Below are 20711 nucleotides of genomic sequence, written 5' to 3' on the forward strand. Positions count from 1 at the left end.
ATTGCTTTGGAAGTGAAATTAACGGAATTAGAAAAATTGCCTTTGCCTTTTTCTACCAGGCTCTTTATTCATGGGTATTGTTGGGTGCTTTGTATAGATTATAGACCCCTTTGTTTGAGGGGTGTAAACATACACGCCTGCAGTCACGGCTTTAGCTCTGAACAATCCTCTTCTTCTACGTTACACTGTTAAAATGTAGATATAAAAAAAAACACACACACACGTACATACACACACACACAAAACTCCAGGGTTTTGTATTGTTTTATTGTAGGAATAATGCGTCATGGTCTTTATTCTTTATAGGGGTTTAATATTTATAGACTGGTTAATGCTTACCAGATTCCGCAGTCTTTTAGATCTTAATCCTCATTGAAATAATAGTCATGGCTGAGGGATAAATTAACATGCAGACTGTCAGCGTACCCGCCTGGGAGTAATGCACTCGAACGGCAGATGTTCCTCTTAGCTGCTGTTTCTTTATAAAACAAACTAGAAGATTGTCAGTTTACTGGGACTGCCCAGTGTAAAGATATTTACATTTCTTTCATTATTTTTACCAACCGCTTTGTTTTGATCAGGGTTGTGGTGGAATCTACAAGGCAGGGGGGCACACTAAACATCAAAACGGTTTAAATTTGTGCTGCTGGGAATTGGCCCAAAAGCCATGAAATCCAGTTACACGTTCCAGATTGACACCACAAACCTAAGAACTGCTTGATCAGTGTATATTAAGCCACCACACACACTCGGAGGGTGTGCGCCAAAATGCTGACATTACAATAGACTGCCAGACATAGTTCCCTCCAAGAAATATTCAGTCATGTCAGTGTAGACGCCCGGCCGACTGATAGCACCACTGAGATTTGAACCTGGATGTCAGCAGTGCTTTCAGACATTGGCTATGCCTGAGGGGGGATTATCAAAGTCCTGTGATGGACTGGCACCTTGTACGGGGTGTTCCTGCCTTGTGTTCAGTGTTTTCCATTGGAACTAAAACCACCAAGACCATGACCATGACAAAGCTGTTGATATTTAAAATATATATATTTTTCTATCCTTAAATTGTCTGTTTTACTACCAGTTTATTCTGGTCAGGGTCTCAGTGGGTCTGATTTATTGGCTGAAAGGTAGGAAACACTCTGGACAGGTTGCCAGTCCATCACAGGGCACACACACACACAAACTTAGGGCAATTTATAGTAGATCCAACTGGCCTGACTGCATGTCTCTGGATTTGTGGAAGGAAACCAGAGCACCCACAAGAAAACCCACTCAGACACAGAGAACATGCAAACTCTACACAGAAAGAACTCATCAAAATTCCAGATGTTGGTGTACATTGTAATAATAATGAATAATAACCTAAATATTCCATCATATAGTTACACAAACTCTCTCTTTCTCTCCAGGCTCTATCGGAGAGCTCGATGCTGGCGAGGACATCCCATCTGATGACGTCAGTCTGTCTGGAGAGGACGCTGGGGCTTCGGATCAAGAGGACTCGGCCGACTGCGATGGGTCCAGTCCCTCCTTTGCACCTCTTTATAATGAAGGTAAAAGCAGATTTTGTGTGTAATGGTTTTTAAGTGCAATAAAACCAATATGCAGTATATACTAAGTGTAGTATGCAGTGTGCAGTTCATACTGAGTGTAGTATGCAGTACAACGGTATTCCAAGATCACTCCACTTATGAAAAATAAGGAAACAAGTAAAGGTAAAGTGCCGGTTTTAATGTATGTAACTGTTTTTCAATTGTATTTCAGTGTTTCTATATTATATTTGTGTTATTTTCAGGGTATAAGTGTCAAAAACAACCTCATTATTTTACATTAGCCTAAAATATGTGCAGTTCCACAGGACCATGGGACGCTTTAACAGGTTTCCCATACATCCTTATTGGAAAAAATACCTTGAAACTCAACGTCTTTTAAACTCAACGCCACTCCCAGAACCAACTGACGTCAGGTTTCAATGTACCACGATGTACCACATGAGTGTAGTATGCAATACGCAGTATATATTGAGTATTTACATACTGTACTCAATACATACTGCATACTGCATACTACACTCAGTGCACACTGTATACTGCATACAACATATATATTTTTGGTCATATTATTTCTTTTAATTAGTAAAACTTACACTGTCCACAAAAAGACTTTTCATTCATAACTTTGTGAGGTATGACCAAAAAATACATATGTTGTATGCAGTATACAGTATGTACTGAGTGTAGTATGCATTTATCAGTATGTACTGAGTACAGTATGCAGTATGCAGTATGTACTAAGTGTAGTATGCAGTATAAAGTATAAACTGAGTGTAGTATGCAGTATACAGTATGTACTGAGTGTAGTATGCAGTATGAAGTACATACTGAGAGTAGTATGCAGTATGTATTGAGTACAGTATGCAATAAGCAGTATATACTCAGTAAATACTCAATATATTGAATATTATTAATTACATATTAAAAGTCCCACAATTACATACATTTTTTTATATAAGTGTATTTAGTATTTTGATCTCAGATGTATGTTGTAACCACATCGAAGCACATTTTGTGTATCTGAACTGTTTCCATCCTCTTCTCATTCTCTAGGTTTTCTGGTTTTTATTCAGACTATTATTTTAGATACGTGTTTTATCTTTTTTAATCTGGAAAATTCTTGTTCTTGTGAAATTTTGTGCCATGGTGATAAGAGTCTGTTCGTTGGCTGCTTCTGATAAACGCTTGGAAACTTTGTCAGGTGCTAATCAGCTCCAGATTAGAGATTATCCTTGTATGTGTGAGGGCACGTGTCTGTTCTTTTTAATAAAACGTATGAATAATGTAGTCACCATGACCGAACCTCATACATTACCATAATATGATTGATTGTGCCTGAAGGAGACTTAAAATGTTACTTCTGTGTATTTGTGTTGCGAGTGTCTTCGTGTTTCATCCTTATCTTTGTGCTCTATAACTGCACGAAGAAAGGAGCCACGTCACCATATTCTGCATCTCTCACTCTCACTCTCCCTCCCTCTCTCTCTGAGCTCCTCGGTTGCCCGGTGCTGTTATTATCAGACTTCTGTAAATCAGCCGTGTTTGACGAACCTGCTCTTTCAACCTGCGATCAATACCAGGTCTTTATCAGGCCAGCGCTGGCTAATAAAGGCCAGCTGTCTTATCCACCATCTGGAAGAGAATGACATAGGCGATAACCACTTGATAACTGGCACAGAAAAACATTCAACCAGTCACAGGATACATAGTGCTGCACAGCCCCCACCATCCACCTGTATTACATCCATTAACAGAGCATGGCTAATGTGACAATAGGACAGCATCAAGGCCGAGGAGATACGACCACGAAAGTTGATTTGATTGAAATTTCTCTGGTGGTTTTATTGTTTACAAGAAGCAAATGTAAAGAGGATAACAATAATCATAATAGAATAGAATAGAATAGAATAGAATGCCTTTATTGTCATTGCACAGTGCACAACGAAATTTTTTGAGCATCTCCTTGACGGTACATGTATGTACACACAGACATATATATACACATGTATTTACAAAATAAACATATACACATCTAGATACAGAAAAGATGACAAGTTCATGGTCATTATATACCATACATTATATACTGAATGTAAAATGCAGTACATATGAAGTACATACTGAGTGTAGTATGAAGTAGAACTGTGGCTATACATACACCCTGCATGCATAGCAAATGCAGTAGCAATCAATGCTCTTGAAAAGTATTGTTTATATAGTAAATGCAGTATACACTGAGTATACTATGCAGTATACATTATATACTGAGTGTAAAATGCAGTATGCAGTACATACTGAGTGTAGTATGACTTAATGGCCAATTTGTCAATTTTGTTCCAGCAGCATCTCATTTATGACAATTATGTACATTGCCACAGAGACCTCTCCAGCTGCCAAAAATGGACCAGCCCCAAGCCCTGAGAACTCATCACACCCCGCTCTGTACCATGCAAGTCTCGCTTGTCTTAATCCTCCACTCAGAACTCGGGGAAAACATGGAAGGCTCTTTCTTCTCTGTTCTTGCACCCAAGTAGTGAAACAAACTTCCTCTGTCTGTTCGAACATCCAAGTCCCTCAACTTGTGTGAGAACAGCTTGACCCTGTCTGAAAACTACAGTTTGTATCTGCAGTGCTTTGATTGTACCTAAAAAAAGCAGATTTATTTAAAAACAGTCAGAATTAAGTCATACTGAAGTGAACCGTGTGACTTTGCCCTCCAGGTGTAACAGAGGAAGTTACTCTTATCAGATGAAAGTGTGTTGTTTGGCTGTGTGTGTTCTGTGTATGCTTTGTGTGTGTTTAGGGAACAGCACAGGTTGAAGAGCAGGCCTGGTGCCAGAAAAAGGCCTCCCGTTTCCCGATACCTGTCGTCTCTGCTCCGATGATTTGACAGATAATATTGATAATATTAAATGCAATAACTGTGGCTCCGGCTTTACTAGCCCAGCTGAGCACTGCGGGATAAAATCAACGTGTCATTCATGTTGATTTATAGCTGGAAATAATGGGGCCGTATGGTCTGTCAGAAGGTGCTGCGTAAGGGCGCCGTGCGCGGGACCAGGCCGAGTGCGCTTGCTAAGCAGTGCAGTATGAAGTACATACTGAGTGTAGTATGCAGTATATACTGAGTATAGTATGCAGTATACAGTATATACTGAGTATAAAATGCAGTATGCAGTACATACTGAGTGTAGTATGCAGTATATACTGAGTATAGTATGCAGTATACAGTATATACTGAGTATAAAATGCAGTATGCAGTACATACTGAGTGCAGTATGAAGTACATCCTGAGTATAGTATGCAGTATACAGTATATACTGAGTGTAAAATGCAGTATGAAGTACATACTGAGTGTAGTATGAAGTACATCCTGAGTATAGTATGCAGTATACAGTATATACTGAGTGTAAAATGCAGTATGCAGTACATACTGAGTGCAGTATGAAGTACATACTGAGTATAGTATGCCGTATATATTGAGTATAGTATGCAGTATACAGTATATACTGAGTGTAAAATGCAGTATGCAGTACATACTGAGTGCAGTATGAAGTACATACTGAGTGCAGTATGACGTACATACTGAGTGTAGTATATAGTATGTAGTATATACCGAGTATAGTATGCAGTTTACAGTATATACTGAGTGTAAAATGCAGTATGAAGTACATACTGAAAGTAGTATGCAGTATACACTGAGTATAGTATGCAGTATACACTATATCAAATCAACGTGTCATTCATGTTATTTAATAGCTGGAAATAATGGGGCTGTATGGTCTGTCAGAAGGTGCTACGTAAGGGCGCCGTGCGCTGGACCAGGCCAGCATGCTTGCTAAGTGTGCGTGCGTGCGTGCGTGCGTGTTTAATGGCAGGTCTAAGCGAACCTGATTTCCGGGAGAACGTACGGCTGAGATATTTATTTGACAATGCAGATGTTATCTCTGTTCTATTACATTAATAATAGAAGTCTCGCAGACTGACGTTTACGGCTGGTATCGATCTGCAGCTATCGCTGGTTTATCAGCGTGGGAATGCGAGGGTAAACGCGGCCTTTGTACGTGCGGTTAAGCCGATTTCGGGTAGGGTGATAAGGTCGGGGGCTTGGGGAAGAAATATAGGGATAGAAAGGAAGCTAGGTCAGTTCTGTCTCTGAAAGTATCAGTTCTTAATGTTGGTAGAGCGGCTGTGCGGTGTTTGAGGCAGACACGAATCACAAAGGAGGGAACCCTATCAGTCGGGTAATCATTTGGATCACAGGGAATCATTAATCACCTCCATCAGGAACTGAGAGATAAGAATCGCGGGTCTCATACTGATGACAAGGATTCACTTTAATGAAAGGGTGGCGCACTGGCCATACGGAGCTCTTTATTCTGGAATGTTCTTGCTGAATCAAAAGAAACTGCGTTGTGCTGAGGTGTCTGGTTACTGGTGTACGAGCGCTTTTCTTTCAACTGGCTTTGATCGTTAGACTGGAGCAGCTGCTGTAGGTTTGCGGAAGTAGAACTGTGGCTATACACACACCCTCTTAAAATGCATAGCAAATGCAGTAGCTAGCAATCAATGCTTTCATAAAGTATTGTTTATATAGTAAATACCTTTTGTTTACGAGCCCAAACCTAAAAATTGGGATTTTCTATGTACGTTTCACATACAACAGTGTTGCAAAGATGCAACACAAAATGTTCATTGTGTAGACAGAGTTTGTCATTTGAATTAAAATTTGGTCATTTGATCATGCAGGTCAGTTAATAAAAATAGCATAGAAGTGTAAACAGAAGATCAGGATTAATGTCCTGTGTTAAGATCAAGTCTGTTGTTGTTTAAACCCTGTACTCATTGGTTGATTGGTTGATTATATTTATAATTTCAACAGAGCCTCGAACACATGAGTCTCCAGGCACGCCCGATGTCGCCGAGGAAGATGAGAAAGGCTGGAAACCTGACATAGAGGAAGAAACGCAGATAGAAAAGAAAGAGGAAATGGAGCCAATCTGGAACGGACCAGGTCAGTAATGACGCCGGTTTATTTATTCCCGTCTCAGTTTTATTGACACATGATAAATGAGTCACAATGTACAGTCTGCGGTCTCCTGTATTGTCCAGCCTAGTTAGTTATACAGGAAATCATAAAGTCATTCTTTAGTAATGAACAGTATAAGTGTGTGGTATAGCACATGCTTTCTTTAACCCATTGAAGCCAGCAATTCACAGATTTTAAAACATAACAAGGCTGTGCTCTCTAGGATTCCCGGGGTTATTGTGGTACTGTTGGGCTAAACACTTTTTGTTGCCACAACATTGAATGCACAATTTCGTCATCGTCATGATCATGATCATGATCATTTTCATGTTTTACAAACAATTGATCCTGGTCAGTGCAGCGGTGGGTCCAGCTTACTCTGAATCACATGGCGTAATAATAACACCCCCGGATGACAGGATGCCAATCCAACTCTCAGAAATAGCCAATCATGTCTGTGTGTAGATGTCTTGACTGGCCTATAGCACTACTTGGGATGCCATGGCACCCAGAGCACAAAACACAATTTCAATTTTATACACCTGTTAGCAATTATTGTAGCTGAAACACATAAGCTTGTCTGTATGTAAACACCTGACCGGTCGATAGCACCACTGGGGATTGAAACCTTCGATCCCAGCTCTAGGGAGTCAGTGTGGTTTACTGCAGCATTAAAAATATACTTTTATTATTATTTTTTTTTAATTATTATTGGTTACAACATTACTATGTGTCCAAGTTTTGAAAATGTTAAATCAAAATATACTTTTATTATTCATTTTTTAAATTATTATTATTATTATTACTTTTTTTGTTATTATTATTTATTATTATTATTATTATAATTATTATTTTAGTATTATTATTATTATATTATTTATTATTATTACTTTTTATTATTGTTGTTGTTATTATTATTTATTATTAGTTTATTATTATTATAATTTTATTATTATTTATTATTATTATTTTATTTGGAATTTTTTTTTTTGCCAAACACATATTTTGCTCATACCCCATACCATGTGATTTAGATACCACTGGACTGTTGGTTTCAAGATTACTATGTGTCCAAGTTTTTGAAATGTTAAGTCAAATTATACTTTTATTATTCATTTTTTAAATTATTATTATTATTATCGTTATCATTATCATTATTATTATTTTATTGTTATTAATGTTATTATTATTTATTAATATTTTATTGTTATTATTATTATTTATTAGTTGTTTATTATTATTACTATTATTTTATTATTTATTATTATTTTATTGTTATTATTATTGTTATTATTATTATTATTTATTAGTTTTTTATTATTATTTATTATTAATAGTTTTTTATTATTATTATTTTATTATTTATTATTATTCATTTATTATTATTATTATTTTATTTGTAAAAAAAAAAAACAATTTGCCAAACACATATTTTGCTCATACTATGTGATTTAGATAGAACTGGACTGTTGGTTTCAAGATTCCTGTGTCCAAGTTTTTGAAACGTTCAGTCATAAATATGTTACTTTTAAAAAAAAAATTCTCAGAGCTTCTATACGTGTTTCTCGTTTCTTGGTGCTGAGGAGGTGTTTATTATCACAGTGTTGCAGCTTGTTCTTTTCACAGTAATTGGAATGATATTAATTGCTATGTGGTCGCTGCTTGATGGTGGTGCTGATGACGAGAGCGTGATAGGTATTTTTCTTCCTTTCAAAGTAACTGCTGAGAAAAGGGGGGAAGGAAGAGAGAGAAAGAAGTAGAGAGAGGGTTGAGGGAGAGAGATAGCCCTTCTATCAGTACTGGAGCAGAAGCTGCCTTTATCAGGAGCACGATTGGCAAAAGGGAAACTTTGACCGGTCTGAATTTTTCTCTTATCGTTACAACCCCCCTCCCCCCATCCTTCCCCAAAACCTCCAACACCACTCTCTCCATCACTGCTAACACCCCTCCCATCTCTCCTTGTGCAGACATCTTTTCTACTGTGCACTCCTTCTACTTTCTTAAATGCCAGTGGTGGCACTGGTTAAACACCTGGTTACCTCTCGGCTCTGATACCGGTCGGCTGGGTGCCCTCTAGCAGGCACAATTGGCTTCCAGTCTGCTGGGTGGGAAAAACGGACTAAAGGGTGGGGTTGTCAACGCTGTGTGTGGCTGTATAGAAAGTGGAGGAGCGCAGAGATTGGGGCGTTGCTGTCCATACGCGAATCCAACCTCACATGCAAATCCGGGAGAATAAGAAGGGATTGGTGGACTGCGCACACTTCGGAGGGAGTGTATGTCAGGCGAATATTCACACTTTTGTGCTTATGTTCACATGTGGCGTGACTCTGTATTTAGCAGCTCTAAATTTAAACAGCAGTGTTGGTTTACTTAGCATTTTGACTGGTTTGTTTCACATCTGACATCTACTGAGTTGTTTTAACACACCTTCTTTTGCCATTTTTAACAATTTCTGGTAAGGAGTAAGACGTGGCACTCTCGGATCATGTAATTCCTCAAATAATTGCTGTTTGCTTGACCGTAAAACTAAAGTCACAAAAGGGAAGCACTAGTGCCAACGCTGCTCTACTGTACTTCTACATTATTCAACAATTCCAGCCATTTCCAGTTCAACTTTACTGGATTTGCTGCACAAATCCATTTATATTTCTGCTCTCATAAGCCTCATTTCACTTTCCTTCATATTTTAAGAGCTCCCACCCTTTATCACCCCTCCCTGGTGTCCTCTGGTGGTTCTGTCCGTTACAGGCAGGTGTTTGTCCTTGGTTTTATTCTTTTTCCACAGAGCTGATAATCAAGATCGTTATGTCTCTGTTCAATTGTTGATCAAAACCACTATGCTCCCTACACACGATTCTAAAGAATATAATGTTCCCAGTCATGATGGATTTTATTAGGGTTTTTTTTTTATGTATGCTGCATTTTTACTCCAGTGTTAAAAAATCTATTACAAATACATGTTATCTGTTTACTTTTTACAATAACAGATTGTTAAAATTATGGATATTAATGATATAATGAATATCCATAATAATTCTGTAAATATTGCCTAAATCCTCATCCTCATTAAACATGTGTTTTCTAACTGTAAAATATAATCTATTCATGAAAGTCAGTTATTTCTAAATAATAAGTAAATACTAAAATACTAGAATTGATTAATATTCATTAACAATTCTGAAACCTAGGGCGGCACGGTGGCTCGATGGGTAGTGTGGTCTTAACCCTGCAAGAAGGTCCTGGGTTCGACTCCCAGGTGGAGCGGTCCAGGTCCTTTCTGTGTGGAGTTTGCATGTTCTCCTTGTGTCTGTGTGGGTTTCCTCTGGGAGATCTGGTTTACACCCATAGTCCAAAAACATGCAGTCAGGTTAATTGGAGACACAATTGCCCTACAGGTGAATGGGTGTGTGTCTGTGTGTGTGTCTGTCTGTTTGCTCAGTGATGGACCAGCGACCTGTCCAGGGTGTTTCCTACCTTTCACCCGGTGAATCAGACCCACCCCGACCCTGAATAGGATAAAGCGGTGGTAAAACAGACAATTAATAAGTTGTTTTTTCTTTAGGGGGGTGTATTTACTTAAGGAGGGGTGCTGGTGCTTTTCAATGGGTGCAAGGCACACAGTAACACCCTGGACGGGGCACCAGTCCATCGCACGGCAGACACACATACACACACATCCATTAACCTATAGGGCAATTCAGTGTCTCCAATGAACCTGACTGCATGTTTTTGGACTGTGGGAGAAAACCGGAGCTCCCAGAGGAAACCCACGTGGACACGGGGAGAACATGCAAACTCTGCACAGAAAGAACCCGGACCGCCCCGCCTGGGGATCGAACCCAGGACCTTCTTGCTGTGAGGCAACGGTGCTACCCACCGAGCCTCTGTGCCGCCCTGGGTGTATTTATATTTTATTTATTTTCTTACTTAGGCAGCTTACAGGAGCCCAACAGTGGCAGTTTGGCCTTCTGATTTTCTGATCACTAGTTCAGTACCTTAACCACTAAGCTACCACTGCCCATTTTATCTATAAGGAAAATCCCTGTTGGCATAGTAAAATTCAGGCAAATCACTAGTCTTGTACATTTTTCATTCTCATCAACTATAAAGTATTAATTAAGTTAAATCGATTAAACTTCTTAACAAGTAATTCTGTTGATGTACGTGTTTGAATAATGAGTGCTGTATCTTTATTGAAATAACACTTATTAGGGTGTGGTTGCGTTTAATGGAATGATATTTGGTGACCAGACGCAGGCGTAAGAAACGGGTTGATAGGGCGGAGCGGCGTTTTTAATCTATAATGTGTCCTGCATGATATGCAAAATAAATTATGAAGAAAAAAATTATCTTTAGAATGACCTTGCTGGCTGGAGGGTTTGATATTTTCCTCTGTGTTTAAAATTCTAGATATGCAAATGGACACCGCGGTAATCCCTCCTAGCTGTCAGTTTTATTCCTGCACTCTCTCTCTCTCTATCTTTTTCTCTTTATACATACTTTCAGTTTAAGCTTGGGGAAATGGACCTGACTAAATTAGCCAGTATTTTTTGCCTTGGCGCGATGGCACTTCATGCAGACGCACACATTTTCTCACATTTCCACACCAGATATTCAAATGACCAAATAAAACATGATAATAATAATTATTTGCGTTTATGCAGGGTGGTGGGATGTTGATCATATTTAATTATAGTGGATTATGGAAGCATTATGCGCTCATATCAACGGCATTCAAACGCTGATAAATTGTTTGGCCTGCCTGGCATTAACGAGCGTGCTGGAGGAAGGCTGATAGGTGCTGAGGTAAAGTCCAGGTTTTTCGCAGTCAGCAGAGTTTTCTGAAGAGTCCTGAGCTCTGGCAAATTGAAAACATATCAGGTAGGTGCAGATCGAGTGAGAGGAGGGGTAGAGAGGGAGCAGAATTAAGAAAAGAATATGAAAGCAAATTTCAAGCAGTGCATATGCATTAGCTTTACATCGTAAGTGTAATTAGAAATGAAAGTACAGAAATGCTTTGTGGGAAAATATCAAGGTAAATGAACTGTCGGGTCACGTGATGCTGGACTGTCCAGCTGTTTTATTGCAGAGACAGTTTAGAGTTTCTGTCCCCTAATATGGAATTTGAGTGCATTAAGTTTTTTTTTTTTTTTTTACGTTAAACAATTGTGACATCAGCGTTTACATAAAGCTGCTGTTTTACCTACAGCACCATAATTCCACTATAAGTTTTACCGCACATACAGTGACATGCAGCGAATGGTTGAAAACTCTTTTATGTAATAGACTTAATAATAAAATAATACAAATAATATACACCGATCTGGCATAACATTATGACCACCTCCTTGTTTCTACACTCACTGTCCATAAGGCGCTGCCTATGGGGCGCTGTTGGCTGGTTATTTTTGGTTAGTGGACTATTCTCAGTTTAGCAGTGACAGTGAGGTGTCTTATCCACTTATACCAGTATAACACACCACCATGTCAGCGCACTACAGTGCTGAGAATGATCCACCACCTAAATAATACCTACTCTGTGGTGGTCCTGTGGGGTCCTGACCATTGAAGAATATCATGAAAGGGGGCTAACAAAGCATGTAGAGAAATAGATGGACTACAGACTACAAAGTGCTTCTAGATGGTAAGTGGAGCTGATAAAATGGACAGTGAGTGTAGAAACAAGGAGGTGGTTTTAATGTTATGGCTGATCAGTGTATATGTATATATATTTGTATTTCTGTTCATCATTTGTGTTTATTTTAGCTTAGATTTTTCCCTTTAACAGCATTTAATGATAAACAGACTAATCTGTTTAGTCAAGTCATTTGTTCATCATTTTTGATGAATGTTGTTTTTGCATGCTAGCAAGTGTATTAATGAACATATTTGGGTTGTTCTCAGGATGACAATAGGGTGAGTAGTGTGTAATCTTTATCTGTACTGTCTAAAACACTGGAATCAGAAAGCAGAACGCTTCAGAGCGTCATTCAGTCTCCCTACTGTCTCTATTGTTTCTCCCATAGAATCGCTCAGCTTCAGATCTCTACACCGCTACATGTGAATAAAGTACAAATCTGCTTCACATTTCAAAGCCCATTGACGTGATTCCCACTTCCAGTTCTTTAAAAATGCTATTCCTACCAGCACAAGTGCAGAAGCTAAAAAGATCTGCAAGCTTTGCTGTGTTAATGTTATTAGAAATTACGGACCATGAGCAGAATAATAGCGGCTCTCTGAAATTTTAACACCTGCTAGGATATGTGTTATTCAGAAACGTTGGATCGTTATCACTTTATCAAAAAAAAAAAAAGAGCACATTTTAACGTAGCTTACCGGCTTCTGTTCAGGGCGTAACATTTGCATGTGGAATAGGGATTCAAATTTTTTCAACAATCATTAATAGTTTATGGTTGACAGATAATGGAAATGTTTGTAGCATCACATTGATGTATATTTATTAGATAAAAAAACATAAAGAAACAGGGCAGTAATGAAGGACAGTAAAATAAATGTAAACACCGCAACCAGAACTAGTTCAGCTTTTAATGTGTAGATTTTAAACAGTTTGTTGCAAACAGTTGTTTACATTACATTACATTGCTATTCTACATTACATTTCTATATACTTATTTCTACTCTTCATTATAAATGTAATTACTTAATTTTTTAATTACCAGCACTAGCTAAGCATGCTCTTTATAATTAATATAAAAACAGTTGGTATATTAAAGCTTTTCCTGACCATATTAGTGTCATTCTACCTTTATACTGGAACATGATGCAAAATTAAAGCAAAATCCAAATAATTTCCGTAAAAATATAACATTACACAGATCCACATGCAGTTTAACATGCAGTCAGACTCTATACTGACACAAAACAGCTTCTGTTTGTGTTTTTTTAATGCGTAATAGTTCTGTCATTTATGAGTCTCAACTGTAGTTTTGCTCTCAGTTCAAATCAAGCAGCAGCTGTAGCACTGAGCCCACTAGCGCTGAGATCTGGGTTTGACTCTTAGCTGTGCTGTCGACCAGCCATCCGTGTACACAGACATTATTTCTGAAGGTGTTTGGCCGAAGCCCTGTGACAGATTAGCGCCCTGTCCGGGGGAATTCCTGCCTACCTAGTGAAACCTGACCTGTTGTGACTCTGACCGGGATAAAGCGTTTGATGAAACTGAAAATAAATGACACATTTAAATCTACAGATATAATCGAATAATGGCTTCTCTGTCGATTATGAGTTTACCATTGATTCATTGACATCCCTAGTGGTTAAAAAAGATAAATCTGGGAGCTCCTTAACACGGATTATAATGTTATTATTACACTTACAGCAAGAATGACAAAAGGTGTTGTGTTTTTGCTTATGGGAATCTTAATCTTGGTATTTTCTGATTATGGTTGATTTAGTGGGTTTATTTCTGGTAAACTGGTGGTGGAAGCTTCCTCACTTTTGTCTGCTTCAGCTGGATCCGCATCTATAACTGAATCAGAATCTTGTTTAGTCACAATATGTTGAGCTTTAGACTTTTGTGGTGGTTAAATCAAATATGTGTCCATTCTCAAAGACCCAACATAGGCCAGAGGCAGTTTAATCTATGATGTGTAGATCTATATGACATCGCAAGTGATCTCCCATATGCCAGCTCAGGTCTATTGATATCACTATCATGCTTTTTAGTGGCGTAATACGTGTTTATGGATACATACGTGTTACAGCATGTTTTCCAGCCTAAAGATTGAATAACTTTTGCCTTGTTTTTATTATAGAACTTTTATTAGAATTGAAACTGTACCAGTGCATTATTACAGCTGTACATCCAGAATGAAGAAGTGAAAACACACTTCAGCACAACTTTTAGATTGTTAATGTTACAGTATATGTATTGATTTTGTTTATAGTAGAAGGAAGTAGATAGAAGAACAATGCTACAGTGGTTGATCAGAGATTAGTTATGGTAGTTAAAGTGAACATGAGTACATCTGACACTCTATTTTTTCAGTTTGTCTTTATGTGGGTGCGGGGGTGGGCATGTTTCTAAAATGACAGATGCAGCGTTGCATGTCGGCCCCGTGGGAAGTTTTATGGTTTTCAGTTAGTTGTCAGGTTTATCATCTCATTTTTTTCAATCTGTCTTTATTTCTTCCTGAGAGGTGGCTGTGGTTGTGCGGCGGTGCGAGAGGCTCAGACGGAGCTCTTATCTGGGCTTGAACAGAGGCGGCTCAGCATCAGACCGTTAACCCCCGTCCGTACTCGCCCGGCTCACACACACACACACTCACAACACAACTGTGACTTGGTGTTACCCCAAATCTTGGCAGTGCTGCTCTCTCACCTTACAGCTCAGGTCAATCTGTAACGTAGTCTCTCTCTCTCTCTCTCTCTCTCTCTCTCTCTCTCTCTCTCTCTCTCTCTCTCTCTCTCTCTCAGTACATACTTTCACTTTAAGCATGAGGAAATGGACCTGACTAAATTGACCAGTATTCTAGTATTATTTTAGCCACATATTGGCACTTCATGCGTGAATGTTGAAGGTACATTATTGCCAATGTTGTTACAAAAAGTAGTAAACGATATATGAAATATAACAGTGCAAATAAACAATAGATAGATAGAAAACAGTCTATATAAACAATGTATAAATTAAATTACAAAAAACAAACAAACAAAAATATATATATATATTACTAAAATACATTTAAATAAAATAATAATAAAACAATAATAAAATAAATAAATGCAAACTAAAGACGATATAACAATAAATAACAATTTATAAAATATAATAGTGCAAATAAACAAAAGATAGAAAACAGTCTAGCTAAACAATGTATAAATACAATAAATATATACAGTATGTATATGTGTATAGATATACATATATTACTAAAATACTGCTAAATAAAATAATAATAAAACAATAAAATAAATAAATGCTAACTAAAGAATTATAATGACATAGAACATGAGTACATAACATTACACTAGTTCTTATGTTATTAGGTTGTTTTATTAAAGATCAATGGGCGTCTCTCAGTTTGTGGCAGGCTGTTATTGCTGTCAATGATAAAATGGTTAATGAGTGTATGTGACCGTCACATTGTTCCTTTCATATGTTTCTATTTTTGTGCTATTTTATTTATGGATTTTCTTCTCTTTTTCTCCCAATTTCCTCTGCTGGAGACCCCGATCACGTCCGAGGCTGTACATGTGCCTTGGGCTACTAACCAGGGTCCTTACAGAGCGTTGAAGAACACCTTGCCTATTTTTTTGTCCGGTCTTTTGCCACCCAGCAGACTTTGCTAGCCAATTTTGCCTGCTGCAGGCAATGCCGACTGGTAGCAGAGCTGAGATTCAAACCTATGGGAGTCCACTTGGGTGCCTTCATTTGTTTCTTATCCTTACTACTTGCTAAGTCCTGATCAGGGTTGATCAGTGTATAGAGCATTTGCTGGGCATTACATATTCAATACTCATTCATTTACTTGTTTAATCACTTTTTTTATTTTGGAAGGATCAGTCCACCTACTGAAATATTTCCTTTTTGTTTAGGCTGTGTAGACTGGATCAGTTTTGCAGTATATGTAAAAGTGCTAAAAACATGATACATGAACTGAAGATCTGATTGATAAAAATTGCTTGTATATGATTTAATTATTTCTAATTCTCATTGTTCAGATGATGTTTTATCAGTGTAATTTATTAGGTTTTTTGGTTTGTTTTTTTTGCTCCTGTTCCACCTGCACCTGCATTGTAGCGCAGTGCAGTTGGTTGTGGGATGAAAGTGGTTGGAACTAAAGTGTAACGACAATTTATTATATGTCACAGGAAATGCCTTTAGAGTTTGATGAAATATCTGTGAGTGGATTTGTGTGTTTAACATGGTTTGCTTGTATTGCTTAATATGAAAGATAATTAAATGTTTGTGATTGCATTCTTAATGCATGCTTACACACCGATCAGCCATAACATTAAAACCACCTCCTTGTTTCTACACTCACTGTCCATTTCATCAGCTCCACTTACCATATAGAAGCACTTTATAGTTCTATAATTACTTACTGTAGTCCATCTGTTTCTCTGCATACTTTTTTAACCTCCTTTTACTCTATTCTTCAATGGTCAGGACCCCCACAGGACCACTACAGAGTAGGTATTATTTAGGTGGTGGATTATTCTCAGCACTGCAGTGACAATGACATGGTGGTGGTGTGTTAGTGTGTGATCAGACACATCAGCACTTAATCTTTTTAAGTTTTTAAATACCATGTCCACTCTATTACCTACCTAGTTGGTCCACCTTGTAGATGTAAAGTCAGAGACGATCGCTCATCTATTGCTGCTGTTCGAGTTGGTCATCTTCTAGACCTTCATCAGTGGTCACAGGACGCTGCCCACGGGGTGCTGTTGGCTGGATATTTTTTTACTTGGTGGACTATTCTCAGTCCAGCAGTGACAGTTAGGTGTTTAAAAATCTCCAGCAGCATTGCTGTGTCTTATCCACTCATATCAGCACAACACACACTAACACACCACCACCATGTCAGTGTTACTGCATACCTGTTATATACCTGTATAAATATATAAATAATACCTGCTCTGTAGTGGTCCTGTGGGGGTCCTGACCATTGAAGAACAGCATGAAAGAGGGTTAACAAAGCATGCAGAGAAACAGATGGACTACAGTCAGTAATCGTAGAACTACAAAGTGCTTCTATATGGTAAGTGGAGCTGATAAAATGGACAAGGGCCCAACAGCAGCAACCTAGCAGTGGTGGGGCTTGAACCAGCAACCTTTTGATTACTAGACCAGCATACAACATACAGTTTTTTTTTTTTTACTGGTTTTGACTGTAATGACCCTTAATTTCAGTCACACAAAAAAACCCAAACATTATTTAGACACCCCTTATTCAGTCTCTGTGAAACCCGGTGATTTAAATTTACACTTTTGACATTTAGCAGACGCTTATTAAAAGCGACTTACAGTACTGTGGCAGTATTGCCCAAGCAATTGAAGCAATTTAAGGGCCTTGCTTAAGGGCCCGACAGTGGCAACCTGCCAGTGGTGGGGTTTAAACCATCTTTTGATTACTAGTCTGATACCTTAACCACTAGGCTGGCTACAACTGCCCTGTGTTAGCTGGAACGTGTGCAGATGTGTTTGTAATTGTGTTCTTTTTTTAAACGTTTTAATAATTTTGTAGACCCCCTGTACTCCGTTTCCTCAATAAATAATCGACTCTGAAATTTCAGAAGCAGAATCTCTTCCCTAGTTGTTTTTTCCAGCGTTACACTCTCGGGCAGATGATTGAGAGGTGGGCCGTGTAATCTAGTGCCGCATTTCTTCATGCTGTCCCACTGCTATCACTCCACTTGCACCATGTGACCTGGATACTGCCACTTCGATCAGCATCCTATCAGATGCCTGAGCCTTCCTGCCACTTCCTGTGCTTTCCTGCTCCATGTTTCACTTTTTTTTCTAGCTTTCTATCTCTTCTCCACCAACTTCCCATTCTGCTGAGTATGTGTGTATGTGGTGAAAACACACAGCAATCAGTCTTCACAATGTGTGTTGACCAGACCATTCTCCTTTTATGCCGTGTTGATGGAGGCTTTGTCATCTTGGAAGATACCACTCTGATCAGGATAGAAATGTTTCATCATATCATACAGGCAACTTAGAGGATGGGGTCACTACGAATCAACACTGTCATTTACAGCAAAACAGAGCTAGCACACCAGAGAAGATTAAAAGAGCTAGTCAATAATTTAGGCATGGACCATTCTCTTGGTGTATGCCATACAAGCCTTAAAATGCTAGTCAGCTAAGTAATAGTAATAGTAATTTCTTCCTTTTTCTCCCCATTTAGCATAGCCAATTAGTCTTCCGCTTGCTGGGGATCCCGATTGCGTTTGAGGAGAGTATATTCGCCTGCCCCACACCCATTTCGAAGTGTGCGCAGTCCCTCGACCCCTTTCTTTTTTACTCGCCTCGGGACTGCTAACCAGGGTCCTTGCACAGCGTTTGAAGACTCCACCCACTTTATTAGTCAGTCTTTTCCCACCCAACAGACTTGATGGCCAATTTTGTCCTGCTAGATGGTGCCCAGCCGACCGATAGCAGAGCTGAGATTCGAACCGGGGAGTTTAGAATCTCAGCGCGGGTGTGCTAGCGGAATATGCCGCTGTGCCACCTGGACGACTACGTGATATTATGGACCGAAGGTTCCGGCACCTGTGTCAATAATAATAAAACTTTCATTAGAGTCACTTTGATTAGGCATTTGCTGCTGCCATTTTAATCCATGCCCAAGATCAGGTAGGCCTTCTTAGCATTTTACATATTCCACCTATTTAGAACTCATTTATTTGTCATATATACACACACACACACACATACAATTTGATGAAATTCCATTTTTTGAGTATCCCAGCTAGTTTTGGAAGCTGGAGTCAGAGCGCAGGGTCAGCTATTGTACAGCGCCCCTGGAGCAGAGAGGGTTAAAGGCCTTGCTTAGGGGCACAACAGTGGCTGCATGGCAGAGCTGGGATTCAGACTCTCAACCTTTCGATTAATAGCCCAAAGCTTTACCCAAGCCACCCGCTGTTCCTTTAATTTGTCACCCTTTTCTACATACCTGTAATGGTTAGGCTAATGGTAGTTACACCCTTTTGTACATATCTCTACAAACTGTACAGAAAAACAGATGGGCTACAGCCAGTAATTGTATACCTGCAACATTCATCTGTATGGTAGGTGTAACTAATAATGTGCTTACTGTGTGTTATCTACAAATCACTGGAAAGTATATTTATTAGTAAGTGTTGCTAAATCTAATGAGTGACTCTAGAGCTCCATCTTCATTCTGTTACTTTTCCATTTTTCCCATAAAATCTAAATTCACGCGACGTTATCATTCAAATGTCCTATTTAAAGCCAGAAGGAGTACACGCTAAAGTAGACGTGAAATAATCATTGAATTAATTATCAAAGTCACATACCGTACAATTAATTTTTTTGCTTTTGCCGCAGTCTTTTTTTCTCCCCTCTGTCTGTGCACACAGAATGTCAAGAAACATTTTCTAATTAATTTATGTGTGATAATCAGGAGTTTCTGGAAGGTCTCCGCTTTCAATTTATGAGAGGGTAACAGTGGTGGAGGACAGGGAATGTGAAGCGTGCACACACACACAGTATAAGCACATTCTACACTTGCATGGTTTGCACACATTTACATATTCATTCATTCGTTTAATTGTTTTACTAACTATGTCAGCCTGGTCAAGTTTGCATCTATAACAGTCCTAACTCTTTTGGAAAGGTTGTCCATAGGATTTTTGAGTATGTATAAGTTCCTGTTTCTCATTCAGTCCAAACAGCAAAGTCAAGAGCAAAGTTTCTAAGGTTAGGTAGGCACTGATGTTGATTGAAAAGACCTGGCTTGCAATCAAAGTTCCAATTCATCTCAGCTATGTCTTACACTCTTTCTTGCCACAGTTTTATAGTTGATAGCATATATTTTGTGTTATGTAATTGATTTTATACAGCTGTAAGCAATGGACATGGCCAAAATACCTGCAACCAATCATTTTAAGTGATTTTTTAAATATATATATATATATTTTCCCCCTTGTAGTGTGTCCAATTGCTCGATTGCGTAATGCTCCCTCTCCACCAATGCCAATCCCTGCTCTGATTGAGGAGAACGAAGCTAACCCACGCCCCCTCCGACACGTGGGCAGCATGCCGTATGCATCTTATCACCTGCACTTTGACGAGTGCAGTGCAGCTCAGCGTTGTGTACGGAGAGACACACCCTGAGAGCACTCTTTTCCCATCTCTGTGCAGGCACCATCAGTCAGCCAGCAGAGGTCGTAATTGCACCAGTCATGGGAGAGAGACCCCATCTGGCTTAGTCCCGCCCATATCTGAACAACAGGCCAATCGTTGTTCATGTGGCCGCTCAGCCTTAGCCGGCAGGCAGAACTGAGATTCGATACGATGTAATCGAGATGTTTTTCGACCGTAAAGTGTGTTATGACAATGTTTTGTCATCGCCTTTGCCCTAGCAAGAAAGGCCTGGGCTTGATTCCCTCTCTGGGCAGCAAGAGCCTTT

The 20711-nt window shown here is 38.9% G+C and overlaps 1 protein-coding gene across 1 annotated transcript in view; it reads left to right on the forward strand.

The window, feature by feature from the left end:
• zfpm1 (zinc finger protein, FOG family member 1) overlaps positions 1-20711 on the forward strand; it is a 99010-nt gene that overhangs the window by 43965 nt on the left and 34334 nt on the right. Inside the window, exons 2-3 of the mRNA XM_063004174.1 lie at positions 1413-1556; positions 6439-6570. Of these exons, the coding sequence (XP_062860244.1) occupies positions 1413-1556; positions 6439-6570 (276 nt within the window). The remainder of the gene's footprint in view (positions 1-1412; positions 1557-6438; positions 6571-20711) is intronic.

This window comes from Trichomycterus rosablanca, chromosome 11 (genome assembly GCF_030014385.1).
Source record: "Trichomycterus rosablanca isolate fTriRos1 chromosome 11, fTriRos1.hap1, whole genome shotgun sequence".
In the NCBI taxonomy this organism is placed as follows: domain Eukaryota; kingdom Metazoa; phylum Chordata; class Actinopteri; order Siluriformes; family Trichomycteridae; genus Trichomycterus; species Trichomycterus rosablanca.